The sequence below is a fragment of the Lagopus leucura genome, unplaced genomic scaffold (assembly GCF_019238085.1).
Source record: "Lagopus leucura isolate 7727_CA_CO unplaced genomic scaffold, USGS_WTPT01 Super-Scaffold_100029, whole genome shotgun sequence".
In the NCBI taxonomy this organism is placed as follows: domain Eukaryota; kingdom Metazoa; phylum Chordata; class Aves; order Galliformes; family Phasianidae; genus Lagopus; species Lagopus leucura.
Window position 1 is genome coordinate 646,207 of NW_024962280.1, and position 14,706 is coordinate 660,912.

Below are 14,706 nucleotides of genomic sequence, written 5' to 3' on the forward strand. Positions count from 1 at the left end.
CCTTATCTTCCTGCTAGGCTCTTTAAATAGCAACATCTTCTGAACTGTTTCTCTTCAGTTATAGGAGTTTGTTCTGCGTTTTTCAGACTGTTCTCCTATGGGAAGGGCATTGTTAGCAGTAATGAGATGAAATTCACTTTCAGGCATGTAAATGGAATATTAGAACTGGAAAAATACCTATAGAAATAAGTTGGAGATGGGTGGACTCGATTTTTGATTTCACAGTTCTCTTTTATGATTCTGATTCGCTGCACGTTGTGTGAACAGAACATGCAGGTAGGTGTGAATTTCGGAAAGTTTGGTAACTTCAGTAGAAATAACACACCTGGCAGCAGACAGGCCTTGTCACCCAGGGCCTCATTATCTCCATTGAAGTCCCTGCGAGCTTTATAGTGGAAGTATCGTAGATACAAAGCTTGTTGGAAAATTAAAAGTAACCAGAAAGGAGTTCAGATAATTCTATTGAAGTAAGACAGGGCTCCCATATGTCAATTTAAAATCCCCCCACCCCCTCCCAGACTCGATCAGGATACTGAAATCTCAGGTTCTCCCTGCTGGAAGATTCTCAGGGGATTCCCTTCATTCCCAGTGAATGGTGGGCGCCAGGCAGCTGCTGGAGAAGGTCTCTGGATCCACTTCTGATGCAGCGAATGCAGGATCTTGCTTTATGTGATACTGCATACAGTGGAAGCACCAGTTACTGCTGTGTCCCATTAGCTTATGCTGACTGTATCTGAAGGACCCCAAAGGCACACTGATGGCTCGGAGTGACTCGCAGTCTGTTGCTGTTAGTGTGCACAACTGGCTGTTACTGGGAGCTGCTTCAAGGCAAGGGATAGGGAGAGAAGAACTTTGCAGTGAAACTTTTTTTCATACTCTGGCTAAAACAAAGGCCGTCAGAATGCCAGCATTAACAGATTCTTTTTTCCTACTGTGCAATCTGTTTTTTTCTCCTGAAAGCTTTTTAATTAATGCTACAAAGCATTAACTTTTGCTGATTATTGTAACAACAGCAAAAACAACTAAGAGGGAAGTGGGAAGAACCAAGGAACACACCTCTTGCTGATTGATTTGTAGTTACAATTCAGCTGAACATTGTTCAGAATAAAGTTGTGCCGAAAAGAAAGGGCAGGGGAGGCAGGAGGGGAGGCTGTGTCCCATCCTGGTGGCTGTGAGCGCAGATGCCTGTGCTGCTGGAGCAGCCCCTCCAGCACAGCCCTCCAACACAGCCCTCCTGCTCGTGGCAAGAGGCACCGCTGCCTTGCTGGGTTCACATCCCTGCCACAGAGGGGAGAACAGCAGACGTATCTCATGAGTGGCCGGGCTGCATCCAGTCCTTTGTGTTTGTGGTGTCCTCTGTCCCTGCTGTTGTGAGACAGTGAGAGCCCTATTTGTTCGTGCATACTAATTATGATAGAGACTTGCACTAATCTGAGAACAGTTGGCTCATTTTCAACTAATTGTAAACAGGCTGCCTGAAGTCACAAAGAGTCTGAAAAGAACACTATTGATATTTCCTAGCTGCCAGTTAATGCAGCGGTGTAGAGCTGAGTGCAGATGGCAGAGCAGCCCTGGAGCTGGGCACAGCTCTGAGCCCTGCTTGTGCAGGAGGGCAGTACCACACAGCACAGCTCCCAGCAGCTGTGCAGGGTTGTTCTGCTGCAGTCAGTGTCTGTGAGCAAAGCTTTTGCTTCACATCTCCTCATACCTCAAAAACAACTGGGACAGAGTACTGATAAAGGTGCCATATGCCATGAAAAACATGCTGAATGAGCAGCTAACCATCTGCACGTGGCATCAGAAGAATACAGGGAGTAAGAACAACGTGGCAGCAGCTTTGTGCGCTGCTTTGTGGTTCGGTAGCCAAGGACCAGCCCTGTAAAGGCTCCAACCACTGTCAGACTTTGGATATATTGAAGCTTTACGGGTACATGTGAGTACTGAGCACAGGAAGGGCAGCTCTGGAATGGCCGTGAGCACCAGCATCCAGCTTGCTCCGTTAGCAGTGCACTGAGATCTGTGGCAGAGGTGGTGATGCTCGGAAGCACACTCTTGCTTTGAGTGCAGGGGGGGGATGAATAAGCTTTCGTTCTCCTTGGTAGATTCTCAGGGAATAACCACATTCACCACTGAGCTTATCTGTGTGTGCCTTGTGCTCATCTGCCTGGCAGCAGCCATGATGAGCACTCTTTGGGGGGTTGTTGCAATTTGGTGGCAGCTGGGCCCAGAAACGCTTTCTGCTTTGGTTCAAATTCATTACAGCAGCTGGGGGATTGACTTGGTTTGCAGTAGGTGTTCACAGCTGAACTGGTGGCCCCACGGACACAGCTGGGTGCTGCTCTCACAGGTTTCATTGCTGTGTGCAGTGCTGGGGGAGCTGTGCTGGGCAGAAACGCTGTGTGCCATCTGTGAGAGCCCTGCAGGTGGGCACGTTCAGCTTGGTTAATTTGTACTGATCTGACACTGAGAGCTTACTGGCTATGGGGTGTCAATAGTTACACCTCAGTTTCCTTGTTTTAAATTACATAGTTGATTCTACTTTCATTACAGCTTCAGTTTACTGCAAGAGCCTGTTTCTTTAACACTGTTCGTGAAACTGAGTGCTGAGGTGGCCCTTCAGAACTAGGAATTATCCTTGGAGTTGCATCATATTTAATAAGTACGTATAACTCGGTAATCTTGTAAAAGCTGATTACCTCGATTATTAATAATTAGGATTTATAAGTTAAGTAATATGCTGCAACTGTGTCCTAGTGGCAGATCCATAGGGGAAGCTGGGAGATTATTTTAGAAATGTTCTTTATAGCTGCTGCGTAGGGCGGTGCAGTTCTGAGTGACGAACGGGCATTGTGGGATGGGGGTTGTGTGAAGGTGCTGTGCCAGCGTGGCTTCGTCTCAGCAGCAAGGATCACATCAGGCGGTTTCAGCGTGCTTTGCTTCGTTTTATTCTCATAAAGATTCTGGTTAAACGTAGTTACAGAGGTGCAGCCCCGTGCGTGCACTGCTGAGCCCGGGGCTGGCAGCGCCCTGTGCCGCACATCCCCACTGCTGGGACGCATCCCCTGCCGCGAGCTGCCCGGCCCTGCGGCAGCGTGGCCACAGGGCTGCACCGCGACGCTTCGGCTGCTGCTCCTTTGGGGCTGGAATCTGGAGAAAGCAAGGTTGTGCCCTGCACGTGGGGGCAGAGCCTCCGCTGCCCCGAGCTGCTCTCGGTGTCCTGAAGGTCGCTGAGATGTGAAGGCGGCACGGACGGTGCCACGGCGTGCGGAGCGGCCGGGCCCTGCGCTGTGCGTCCCGAGGCGGCGGGCCGTTCCCGTGCCGCATCCCCGGCAGGTGCACTGGCGGGGCGGACTCCCGGCCGCGTTCCCGCTGGCGCGAACCGGCGGGCAGCGCCGTGGAGCTTACCGGAAAGCTGCCGCCATCGCCGCGCGGTCCCGCCGCTCCGGGCTGCCGCCGCGAGCCGAGCGCTCGTGCGGTGCTCCGCGGGAGGCTCGGGGCGGGCGCGGGGAAGTCGCTCAGCGCGTTGCCGTCACCGGCAGCCCGCGGGGACGCGTTCTCACGTTAACGCCGAGCCGAATTACCTCGCTTTGCCGGAGCCGTGCGGGGCGCGGGCAGCGGTGCCTGCGGGGCGGGAGGTGGCCGTGCTCGGGCCCCGGCGGCGCCGCGCGGAGGTGAGGCCGCGGGCTGCGAGCGAGCCGGGCCGGCTCCTCCCCCTCCTCCTCCTCCTTCTTCTCCCCCCCCCCCTCCCGTCCCGGCGCGGGGTTGCGGCGCTCGGAGGGCCGATCCGCGGGGCGGGACGCGGCGCTTCCGCCTCGGGGGAAACGGCGATGGACGCGGGCGGCGGGGCGCTGGGGAAGAGGAGAGGCACCGCGCGGCCGCACGGCAAATCCCGGCCGCAGTCCTGCCAGAGCCCCGGCGGGCTGCTCGTCACTGACTTCCCGGTGGAGGACAGGTGCGCCTTCACCCTCACGCAGCCCGCGGCCACCGTCAGCGCCGCGCCCCGGGGGGGGCTCCCCGCGCCTCCCCGCCCGCGTGGGCTCCGAGCCGCCGGCCGGTCTGCTGGCGCTGCTCTCCAGCGCGTCTCTCGGCTTCGTCGCCAACGGCGCTTTCCCCGGCGGCCTGCCGCCCCGAGAGGCTCGCGGAGAAGCCGAGGGTGTCTCCCGTGCCGTGACCCCGGAGCGAAGCGTCACAGCCCCGGCCCCGCTCCCCGAGCGGCCCGCCGTCACGCTGAGCACCAACAGCCCTGCCGCGCTCAAGGTGGGCACGCAGCAAATCATCCCCCGCAGCCTGGCATCTGGTAGCAAGGCGACCCACAAGGGTGGCGGGCACGGCGCGGACGCGGGCAGGAGGGTGCTGAAGGCGCGCAGCATGGTGGAGAGCCCCGGGGTGCCGCTGGGCGCCGATGAGGAAACCGAGGGTGAGCCGGACAGCCCGGGCGTGCTGCGGCGTGGCCTGCGCTCCACCTCCTACCGCCGGGCCGTGGTGAGTGGCATCGACCTGGACGGCTCTGCCAACTTCAAGAAGAAAAACAGAATGTCTCAGCCTATACTGAAGGCCGTTGTTGAAGATAAAGAGAAGTTTTCCAGCCTGGGGAGGACAAAGGTAATTGTGCTGTGCTGCGGTGCGTTGGTTTGGGTGCTGCAGGTTACACGCCGGCACAGCTTGTTGCCTCCGTTTGTTCTGTAATGCTCCTTTATTTCCAGTTTCTTTTTTGCTACCAAAGCTTCTTTGTAATTGCTGGCGAGTCCTGCAAATGGCTTGAGGTGGTGCTTCCAAAGCAGCAGCAGGGATGCTCCAGGCAGCTCCCAGAGTGTGCTGCCAGCCTGGTGCTGCCCTGGCCCAGAGGTTCTGTGTCACAGTCCATGATGCTTCAGAACCTGCAGCCAGATAGCAGTGAACAGGAAAAGAGGCTCTGGTTTTGTTAGGTTGTGATTGCTGGAGTAAATAGACAGACAGAAAGACAAACTTCCACCTTGCTCAGAGGCACTACTTTAAAAGCATTTGAAGAAATCAGAGCACGGCTTTCAATGGAGCAGAGTGCCCAGCGTTAATTCCTGATGAGCCCTAGGGATGGTACGTTTCTGTAGAGTGTTAACACATTAAAATTTCATTATTAAGCCTCATTACAAACCATTCTTAAATGTCATACTGTTCTGATCTTGTGGTTTGTTTTTTAATACGATTTGTTACTGTTATTTGACATAGCGGTGGATTTGTGCAGCGTTATGGAATCGTGCAGTAGATCCATGCAGAGGGCTCATTTGCAGCTGCTGAAGTCCTTATCAGCTTTGTGGCAGTTTTTGCCAAATTAAAGATGATGGTTTTGGAGGCTTCTGTGAAGGTGGGAGCGGTGGTGAAGCAGTGATAGATGAGAGCTGCTCCTGCAGGAGGGGTTGGCTGGAGCTGTGCACAGTTCGACCGGGAGCAGCAAGGAGCGGAGTCTGAGGCGGGATACCGTGACACTGCCTGACTGCACACAGACTTGTTGCCAGTAGCACTTTTCTGTGAAAACTGACTTAAAGGGCCCTGCAGCACCACAACAGCTGTTCTGTTTCGGAGCTCTGTTTTGGTTCTCAAAAGCGGTGTTTATGAAACGCTTCGTGTGGCTCTTTGCAGTGTGCAGAGCCCCGCGCGGCTCAGACGGAGCCTCGTGTCTCCTGGGGAAGCCCTGAGACTGAGCCGTGCGCTCACAGAGCCCTCGTGGTGGTGATGCACGTCATGCTTTGAAAGCGTGAGGAAAATAAAACGTTTGGGACAAATGGATATAAACAGCTTGAGAGGAGGGAAGTGCAGAGCAGCCCTTTGCTTCTGTGATGAAACAGTTGTATTCATGAACACGTGTCTGACAGAAGAGGTTTCTGGAGGAGGTCCTGCTTAGTCTGTGCTTAAGTATGGCATGAAGTTGTTACTGGTGGTTATTTTGTTTTCTTTTAACGTGTTTATGTCTCTTTCCTACTAAAATTATTAGAAGAAAACGCTGAAAGGACAAGGGACGTTTGATGGGGAAGGTAAGCCTGCTTCTGTACATTAAGAGGTGCTTAATGATAAGCAGAGTGAATCTAAACATAATTTTGCACAGTTCCTTATTACTTGATTACACCAAATACCTTGTTTGCCAATAAAGTCACTGTAAAACGGAGCCATAGTTCTGGCACAGCCGTTCTTTAATGGATACTTTAAAGAATATGGAACGATGGGTTACAAATGCATTTTGTTTGAAGAATTTCTTCTCAACTTAAGCTCCTGTTCCTCTGAAGCTCTCAGCCTTAGCAGACCTGCAGAGGAGGTGTAGGTGAGGCTGTTTTTCCAGCTGGCAGACACAGCTCCCACAGGTCAGCCTCGGGGTCAGCGCTTGCAACAAATGCCTGGATTGTTATTCTGAAAGTTCAAGGCTAATGCAGCTTTTCGCCCCTTTACACTGGGAGCAGAATGCTGGTTCCACTGCAGTGAATCCCTTGACTTTGTAAATCCTGTACTTTTTTTGCTACCTGGGCTTCAAATTTCAGTGTCAGAGAAAAGCTGCCCGTGTATCTGCCCTCTCTTGTCACTCATTAGTTCAGAGCTTCCTCGGGTTTGCTGCTGACAGTATTCAACTCAAAGAACTTTTTGCCTGGCAGCAAATCTGTGGCTGTCGCAGTGAAACTGCTGTCATACGACTGCTGCTTCCCTTGGCCCTGCTTATTGCCTCCTGAGGACATCTCAGCTGCTGCCTTCCCTTCCCTTTCCTCTTGCTTCCGTCTTCCAAACTTTACGCTGTGTCCTGTTTGCATCTCTCTGTTTCTTATTCTCATCTTTTCTTGCATTGTCTTCTAATTACTTCCCTGGATTCTGTAGTGCCTCTCAGCATGCAGTTATTGTAAGGGATTTCCTGTCTTCAGAGTATACAGATTATGTAGATGGTTCCAAGGAGCAAACAGCAGCCCGGTGTAGCGCCGGGCCGAGGGGCAGAGCGGAGCCGTGCGGTGGGAGCTGATGGCTGCAGGCGCCCGCAGCTCGGTTTGGTGCAGTCTCTGTACATTACTCGGCTCCTAAAGCTCTCTGTCCTTTTCTGAACGCTTTTGAAAGAGCGTCTGGGAAGGTTGGGAAAGGCAAAGGGCTGCTGCTCATTGCCTTTGTGGCTAATGGGCACTGCTGAAGCTGTTACAAAGTATGAGAGTTAAAATTCATAGGCTTTATTCTTATTCGGGCAACCTTTGAAGTTTCTGTTGGGAATAGTTCTGCCTTGAGGTTTCTGAAGCCTGGGTCATTTCCTTCTCTTAGTGAGGTGGGAAGGCAGTATTTAAAGCTGATGGAGTAGAAGGGGGAATTGGTATTGGATTTACAATGGCCTTTCTGATGAAAATAGCTAGACCTCCTGATTGATGACTGCCCTGCTGACAGCTCGGTCTGTTTTTTAATTGCTGGCTAATTATGAAACGTCATACAGCAAACCAGGACGAAAAAATTGTTTTCTGTTTTTTTCCTGACAAAGGACGCATCTGTTCTTTAATGCAGGCAGTGTGGATCTTTTTGGTAGCACCACAGTGATCCATTGTTACTGTACTGCTCCATTGTCCATCCGAAATAAGATGCAATCTTTGTCTGTGGGAGTTTTTGAGCAGCACGTTGACGTTGTCATTTCGTTCGTTGTTTAAGTGTGACTTATTTTTTATGAGAAGCAACTAAATAACCTTGTAGCAATTAATGGCACATTGTTATTGCTTTATAGAAAATGCTGTGTTGTATCAGAACTACAAAGAAAAAGCTCTGGACAACGATTCTGATGAGGAGTCTGAGCCCCGAGAGCAGAAATCAGATGAAAAGGTTATTTTTCCCTATAAGCCCCTGAGATCAACATGGAGTCAGCTATCAGTTGTGAGTATTTAATCACTGCATAGCCAGACAAAGGCTGTCTGAGTTGCTCAGAATGCACTGAAGCAAATCTACTTGCTGCTGAGTCTTTTTTCCTCATCTTTTTTTCCCTTCCACAATGTAAAGTTTCTGTGGGTACTTCTATCAACAAATTTGTAACTACTCAAATGTTACCAATCCAGGTTGTGGTTGTGCAGATTTAGATTTTGTTTGGATTTGTAAGGTAGCACATTAGCTTAAAAAGCACAAATCACATTCTCAGTCAATTTTAGTAGGTTTAGACTCAGGCTCCTGCCAGAATCATTTTCTGTGGTGCCGCCTCTCTCTGTCATTTGCTGGCACAAGTGTGTGTAGGCTCACGAGGATACAGGATGTGATTTGAAGCGACCAGGAAATTTCAGTGTAGTTTAAAATGGAATTAAACAGAACTTTGAAGTGCAGAGGACTTTGGATTTCACAATCTTACACTTTAAGATACGTTTCTTTTTAAAACTATGCTGGCCAGAATAAATCGAGCACATCTCTTGTGTTTGTGTGTGTAGTCTGAGACCACCTGCTTTTGCCAGGCTCCAGAGATGGTGGCTTCAGCCCTGCCTGCAGGTGGTGTTGGCAGTGCTGGTCCTTAGAAAAGCTGTGGCTGTGAATGGGGATGTTGAGTCAGTACTGGCTGTAGCCTGGGAGGAGGCTCAGCCCTACAGCAGTGCTGTCAGTAGCTTGGGGCAGCGTGGAGAGAACCTTAAATAGCTTTTAGTCCCTTCTTATTCTTTTTTTTGGTCCCAGTGACTGCTGGGACTACCTGCTGTGTTTAATAACTATTAATGCTGAGTAAGATTTTCTCAGTCTATCTAGACTGTCTTTTTAGAAGAGCTGTCTTACAGGTGCTGTGACCTTGTGGTTCAAGGTATTGAAATATGAATATCTCCGAGTTGTTAATTACAAAGGAGCCAAGACAGTGTGGTTTTAAAAAAGATCTGCTTTGAATTTTCTTTCAACAGATTGGGTACTTAAAATGTAGTTCATTTTGCTTAATACTGCAAAAACATTGTTTCTAATGAGGACAAATTGGTTTTCTTTTGCCTTCTAGGCAAACTAGCAGCTAGGTGCTCGACAGCTGAGGTATTTCAGAAGGAATGATACTCACAAATAATGACTGCAAAAATGCTAATTTGTCTTGAGACTGAAGTAGAATTGTCTCAGTGAGAACCAGTGGTGTGTTGTGCTTATAATTACATAAACCAAACTCGTTCTTCACCATTTCTAACACGGCAAACTTGTTCTGTGTCTGCACTTGATTTACAAGGCTTGAAGTGGGAAGTAAATGGGAAGAGGTGCTCTGTGAAAATCAAGGGTGGGAACCTGGGAGTCTCGCAGTGTCTGTTTACAACTCTCGGGAAAAAGTGCATGTTGTCATTTTGTATTAAAAAGAGTAAGTGCTGAATTGTAGCAGGAAGTCAGCTGGGAAATGCTGAAGCGTTGGGTTTCAACGTGCGTTAGGAAAGGCAGAGTGTGGGAGGTGTCTGCTCCTTGTTAGCAGTGACTGTGCTGGGAGATGAGGGGAATGACCATGGAGCAAATCCATCATCTGTGTGGGATGTCTGGCCGTGCAGCCCTGACAGCTGATGTTGGTCTGCTTTTGGAGGTGAAACCTTCACGTTTGAGTTGTTAAAGCCTTCAGACTGTAATAAAAAGGTGCTTCTATCTTCTTGCAGTATCTACACATACGTGCAAGTAAGAGACTTCTCAGAGAGCTTTTGAGGTCTCTGAAGTAGGATAGTATTTGAATGCAGCTCCTTTCAAACTCCTCCTTTCAGCCCTCTTCCTCTTTAGGTTCCTGCGGCACTTTGAGCCAGCTTATCTGCTCCCTGTTCTTTCCACCCTTCCTCCGGTGAAGTTTTAATTTGAAGAGAATAAAGAGTTTTTCTAAAATACATTCCAAAAGCATCTTAAAACATTTTTTTTAAGAACTCACAGCAATCATATGCAGTGGTGCTATCTGGTATCTAATGTATGACTGCCAAGAAACGCAGTGCTCAGCTGTGATGGATAATACCAGCGTGGTGCTGGGTGTGCAGGGAGCTGCAGGACCCAGCAGGCAGGAGGGCAAAGCCTAAGGTGGCTCTGCTGGAGTGCACTGCCAGGGGGATCCAAACAGCCCTCGCCTCCATGGGCTGCCTGCGCTCTCTTCTGACTGCATCTCCTGGTAGGCTGGGAACTGCAGTGCCTGCCTTTCCTGCTCCCCTGAGCCTGGAGAGCACACTGCACGTTTGCTTTTCGTTACTGCAGTCAGTGCTGCCCTGATTCCTGTCTGTATCCACCTTGTCATCTCGTGTTTGTTTCCTCTTCTTTTTAGACTGCTGTGGGACAAGCACTGTTGTGATTTTCCTCTCTTGCTCATTAAGCAGGTTGCTTCTCTGAGCCACCCTCGCCGTGACCTTCTATGGCTGCCTCTTCCCTTTGGTGTCAAGCAACAGCTGCCTGCCTCAGGGCTGATCTCTGCATTAGCTCCCCTGTCAGAATCAGAAGGCTTGTGTCCATTTTGGTTTATGTTGCAGCCACCATTTGTCAATGAAATATTTCCTGTGAGTCCTTTCCCCTGTGTAGCTGTTTCTTTAAAGGAGTGTCCTGTACGTAAGTGTGGGATTAACCCCTCATTCTCCTCCGTTCTTCCTCCTGCTGTCTGGAGGGCTCCATCACAGCTGAGCTGTGGGCAGGAAGCTGTGCAGTCCTGGGGGGGCACAGCGGTGCTGGCCGTTGTGGTGTCCCTTGTAGCTTTGTTGTTACTGTCTTCTTAAGCCTATATTGAGTCCTTGTGGATGACATAGCACCACAAAAGTGGTTTTTAGAATCTTAAAGCTAAAACATTTTGGGCAGAGTGGCTTTTTTTTCACATAGCATGATGACATTGGTCTCCACATTTGCATCTCTTTTTGGAAGCTTGAACATTGGTTAATCTTGAGCCGTTTTGCTTCTGCAGCTGATTTACATGTGCTTTTTGGTATGTGCAAACGCATGTTTGCCACAACAGCAGTCACAAAACACAGCTTACGTTTCTGGAACGTGAGGTTAGCAGTTCCTGCATTGTCCTCGCTGGAAATTTACAGTTGCTCTATTAACAGGAAGCATTGTAATCTCTTGGATATCTTCATAGGTATTTCCTGTGTCAGCATATTTTTAGAAAAGCCCTCATGACATCCAAAAAACGGTCACTTCATTTCCTAGTGAGCACTTCCAAGCTTTCCGGTTGTTGATGGAGAGGTACTTCAGTAGGAAGGCAGCTAGCTGGTTCTTACGTGGTGCTTGAAGGCTATGCTTATGGTGAGGTATTCAGAAGAGCAGTTACTCACATACACAAATGGAGAATTTCTGTTTTCTTTGTCAATGTGAAATGCCAAGCAGTCTGCTGCAAATGAAGCACCATTACCGTGCTGCCATCCTTGCTGGTGAGCCTGCTGCCCGGCTTTGTGGGGGTGCTGTGCAGGAGAGCAAGAGAGAGTAATGCAGCCTTTAAAATTCCAAGGAGCAGGTGGAGAAGAACAAGCTGCTGCTGCTGGTCTGTTAGGAGCTTTTGGAGAAACCTGGTGGAAGGTGGGAGGATGGAGGTGCACCCGTTGAGTGTCTCAGGAGCAGCTGAGGTCCTGTCCAGACAAAGCTCTGCAGAGCATAGTGCCTGTTGCCCTGCTGCTGGGGTCACCTAGGAAGTGCACACAGCCAGCCCCTCCTGGGTTGGTCAGTGCTGTCCTGGCACGTGGGTCACACTGGGAAAGAATCAACTTGAGAAGTGTGGTGTGGGTTTGGTAGTGGAGTGTGTGGCCCCAGCTATGTGATGAGCCGGCTCTGCATGGCTGGTCTGGCTGCAGGACATGGAGACAGGAGAAATACTTCTCACTAAGGAAGTTAGGCATCATAGGGCTGGGGATGGCAGCATCATGAGGCACTTACTCAGGACTTTGCAGGTCTTTTGAAGGAAAAGATTCCTCCAGAAGAATTTTTGACCAACTGGCACCTGTCTGAAAAGACCTTAAGGTGTGTTTCACAAATTAAGATACTAATGTGTATCAGGCCAGTGCAGAAAATGTACCTGGTGATGTTTGGTGTCCCGACTGACACACGTACTTGAGAGGAGAAAAGAGTTCTTGTGCCTCAGTGTGTGTGTGTTTGAGAGTTGTGCTTGAGTCCTACCATGGAAGTGCTGTGCTGGTTTTTAATTACTTCTTTTTATTGTTTGGAGATATCAAATATTGTACATTGTTTCTATACATTTGTTTGTGATGGTTCATTGTTGTCTATCTCAAGTAGAATAAAATATGTATGAATTTTTAGTGCTGTACTTAAATTGCTTCTTAGCACAGTGTTCAAATAATTCTGCATATTTGATGTTTGTTGTCTCCAAACCACGTTTTTCTACAAGATACGTTAATGAATTCATTGTTTTGGTGTTATTTTTTTAGGTGAAAAAGAATGGATTATCAGAAGCGATCAGCCAGGAAGAAAGAAAGAGACAAGAGGTATCTTTCAAAGAAAAATGTTCTTTTATGTTGATAACTCAGGGCTGCACTGCATGTCTGGTTCAATGCTCTGTGTCAGTTCCGAAGGAGAGGAGCCCAGCACGCTGCTCCCTGCCCTGGGGGAGGCCTGTCCTCTGCCCTGCTCAGAGCTGTGATGCACACAGTGTGCTCCTGCAGCAGGGCGCCTGCTCGGTGCTGCTCACTGGGAGCAGCGGCTGTGTAACACCAACCTCGTGTTCACAGAGGTGGGAGGCAGCACAAACAGGGCAACTTCTTGCGTTGCCCTTCAGCTGTAACTCACCTCGTGAGCCGTTCTGAATGGGGTCTCTGTGCCCCAGCATTCCTGATGCGTTTCCTTTTGCACTGAAATAAACTGGGAGCATCCATGCTGTCAGCAGTCAGCGCAGGAAGCAGCAGCAGTCACTGATGCAATTCTCTTTTCTCTCTGTCCCTTTCTATGTCTGTCCCTCTGTCTCTCTCCTTTTTTGCTCTTTTTGTTCTCTTTATCTGCTTTCCCCTCTCTCCTTACTTACAGGGGCTATGTCAAAAAGAATGAGAGGTGTTGAAAAGAATAGCCTGACCTAGCCAGCTATTATATCCCTGCAGCTCTTGAGGTATGTCCTTCAACAGAAAACAAAAAAAGAAAAAAAGTGATGTTCTGTCTTTTGGTTTGTTTTGGGGTGGATTTTTGTTGTTGTTTTGGTTTTGGAATAGCAGCACTGCAGAATTACCTGCTGTGGTGGTTTGCTCCAAAATCTCCATTTCACTTCAGGACGTGCCTTGGTGAGCACAGTGGGGTGAGAGCTGAGTGGGGCTTCCCATGGTGCTCACAGGTGTGTGCAGCAAGCCTCACACCTGGTACAGCAGTGACCTGCAGCTGTGGTGTCCATATACAGATACTGAAACATCTCCTGTGGCATGTGCATGATGAAGACCGTAGGGATTTTGTTTGTTTTTAATAATCCTGCATTTCCTTGGCTATCTTCTTTCGCTTTTTTGGGCTGTGAGCAGTTGAGGCTGTGTGTTCTGGTCTTCTGTCCCCTCCTGCTCAGAAGCTCTGAGTCACAGGGCCTTTATTTTGGTCCTCATGTCCTCAGGTTCCTGTGGTCTGTATGTCCCGAAGCCATGTTTGCATCCCCTCAAAGACAGCCAGTTCTTCAGCTGTCTTTTAAATACAAAGTCTTAAAATGTCACCAAAATAGTTTCAGCTTGAGGGTTTTTGAATATCAGAGGCCTATCTTTTCAGAGTGAAACTAAGGAGTATTTTCACGATGTAGTTGTACTGTCAAGTCATGTATTTCTTTAAAATTATCTTTTATCAATTATTTTATTATTTCTTCAATTTGCTTTTTAGAGTCTGGTTATTTTTGCCATCATTATACGTTGTCACTGCAGAAAACCATATTTTTTTGTTTGAGAGAGTGAAGATTGAGGGACATGGTTTAGTAGGAGCTATTGGGAATAGGTGAACGGTTGGACTGGGTGATCTTTTAGGTCTTTTCCAACCTTAGTGATTCTGTGATTCTATGATTGGAAATGTGATGATGGGCAAAGGCCGCAGTGCCCTTCTCAGGCTCCTTTCTGCCTGTGGTCAGCCCTGCTAGCTGGTACATCTGCTGCTGGGGTGGGAGTACACCTCTGTTCTCCTGGGTGCTGAGGCGAGTGTGCTTGGTGAGCAGTTTCACATTAAGCATCACCTTTGCATATACTCTGCACAGTAGTGTTTGCTCTCATGAAGAATGTGGGGTGCTGTAGCTGCTGCCTTGCTGCTGCTGCATCTCTGCCTGCATTCCAGCAGCCGTTGAGGTAGGCAGGAGGATGGAGTGATGCTGCTGAGCCACGTGTTGGCCGGGCTTCCTTCCTTGTGTGGGCATTGTCCCTGTAGGTTGTCTGTGAAGCTGATGATTCTTAATGGCTTGAGCCCAACCTGATCAGCCTTAAGGGCTTGAGCTAAAACAGCTGCTTCTTCTGAAGAAGGCTTTTTAGCAGGGTGGGAAGCATTTTGAAGGTACAGTGTGGGAACACTGCATCTCACGTTATCTGGGAGAAACTGCACGTGATCAGAAGCTTACCTCAGCAACCAGCAGAATTCTCTAGACTTAAACTCTTCAGAGAGAATGTCCCCAATGGAATTTTTTAGTTTTCTTCTTTCCCAGCGTTGTTTGAATAATTCCCAGCTGCAGGCTGGGATTATTCAGCATGCCTGCAGTCTCTCTTGGTTTTATATCCTATGGACAGAGCCTCTCTAGAGCATCAGACCACCTACGTGAGCACCCTCTGTAGTCTGTCACTCATAGACCCTTTCTCTTTCTCTCTTTCTCTCTCTCTTTCTGTTTATGGAGCCATGGTC

General features: G+C 49.2%; 1 protein-coding gene across 1 annotated transcript in view; it reads left to right on the forward strand.

The window, feature by feature from the left end:
• The first annotated feature begins 3,827 nt into the window (after positions 1-3,827).
• Positions 3,828-14,706, forward strand: part of ARHGEF26 (Rho guanine nucleotide exchange factor 26) — a 39,777-nt gene continuing 28,898 nt past the window's right edge. The window contains 5 exon segments of the mRNA XM_042881265.1: positions 3,828-4,004; positions 4,006-4,602; positions 5,969-6,008; positions 7,709-7,854; positions 12,300-12,356. Of these exon segments, the coding sequence (XP_042737199.1) occupies positions 3,828-4,004; positions 4,006-4,602; positions 5,969-6,008; positions 7,709-7,854; positions 12,300-12,356 (1,017 nt within the window).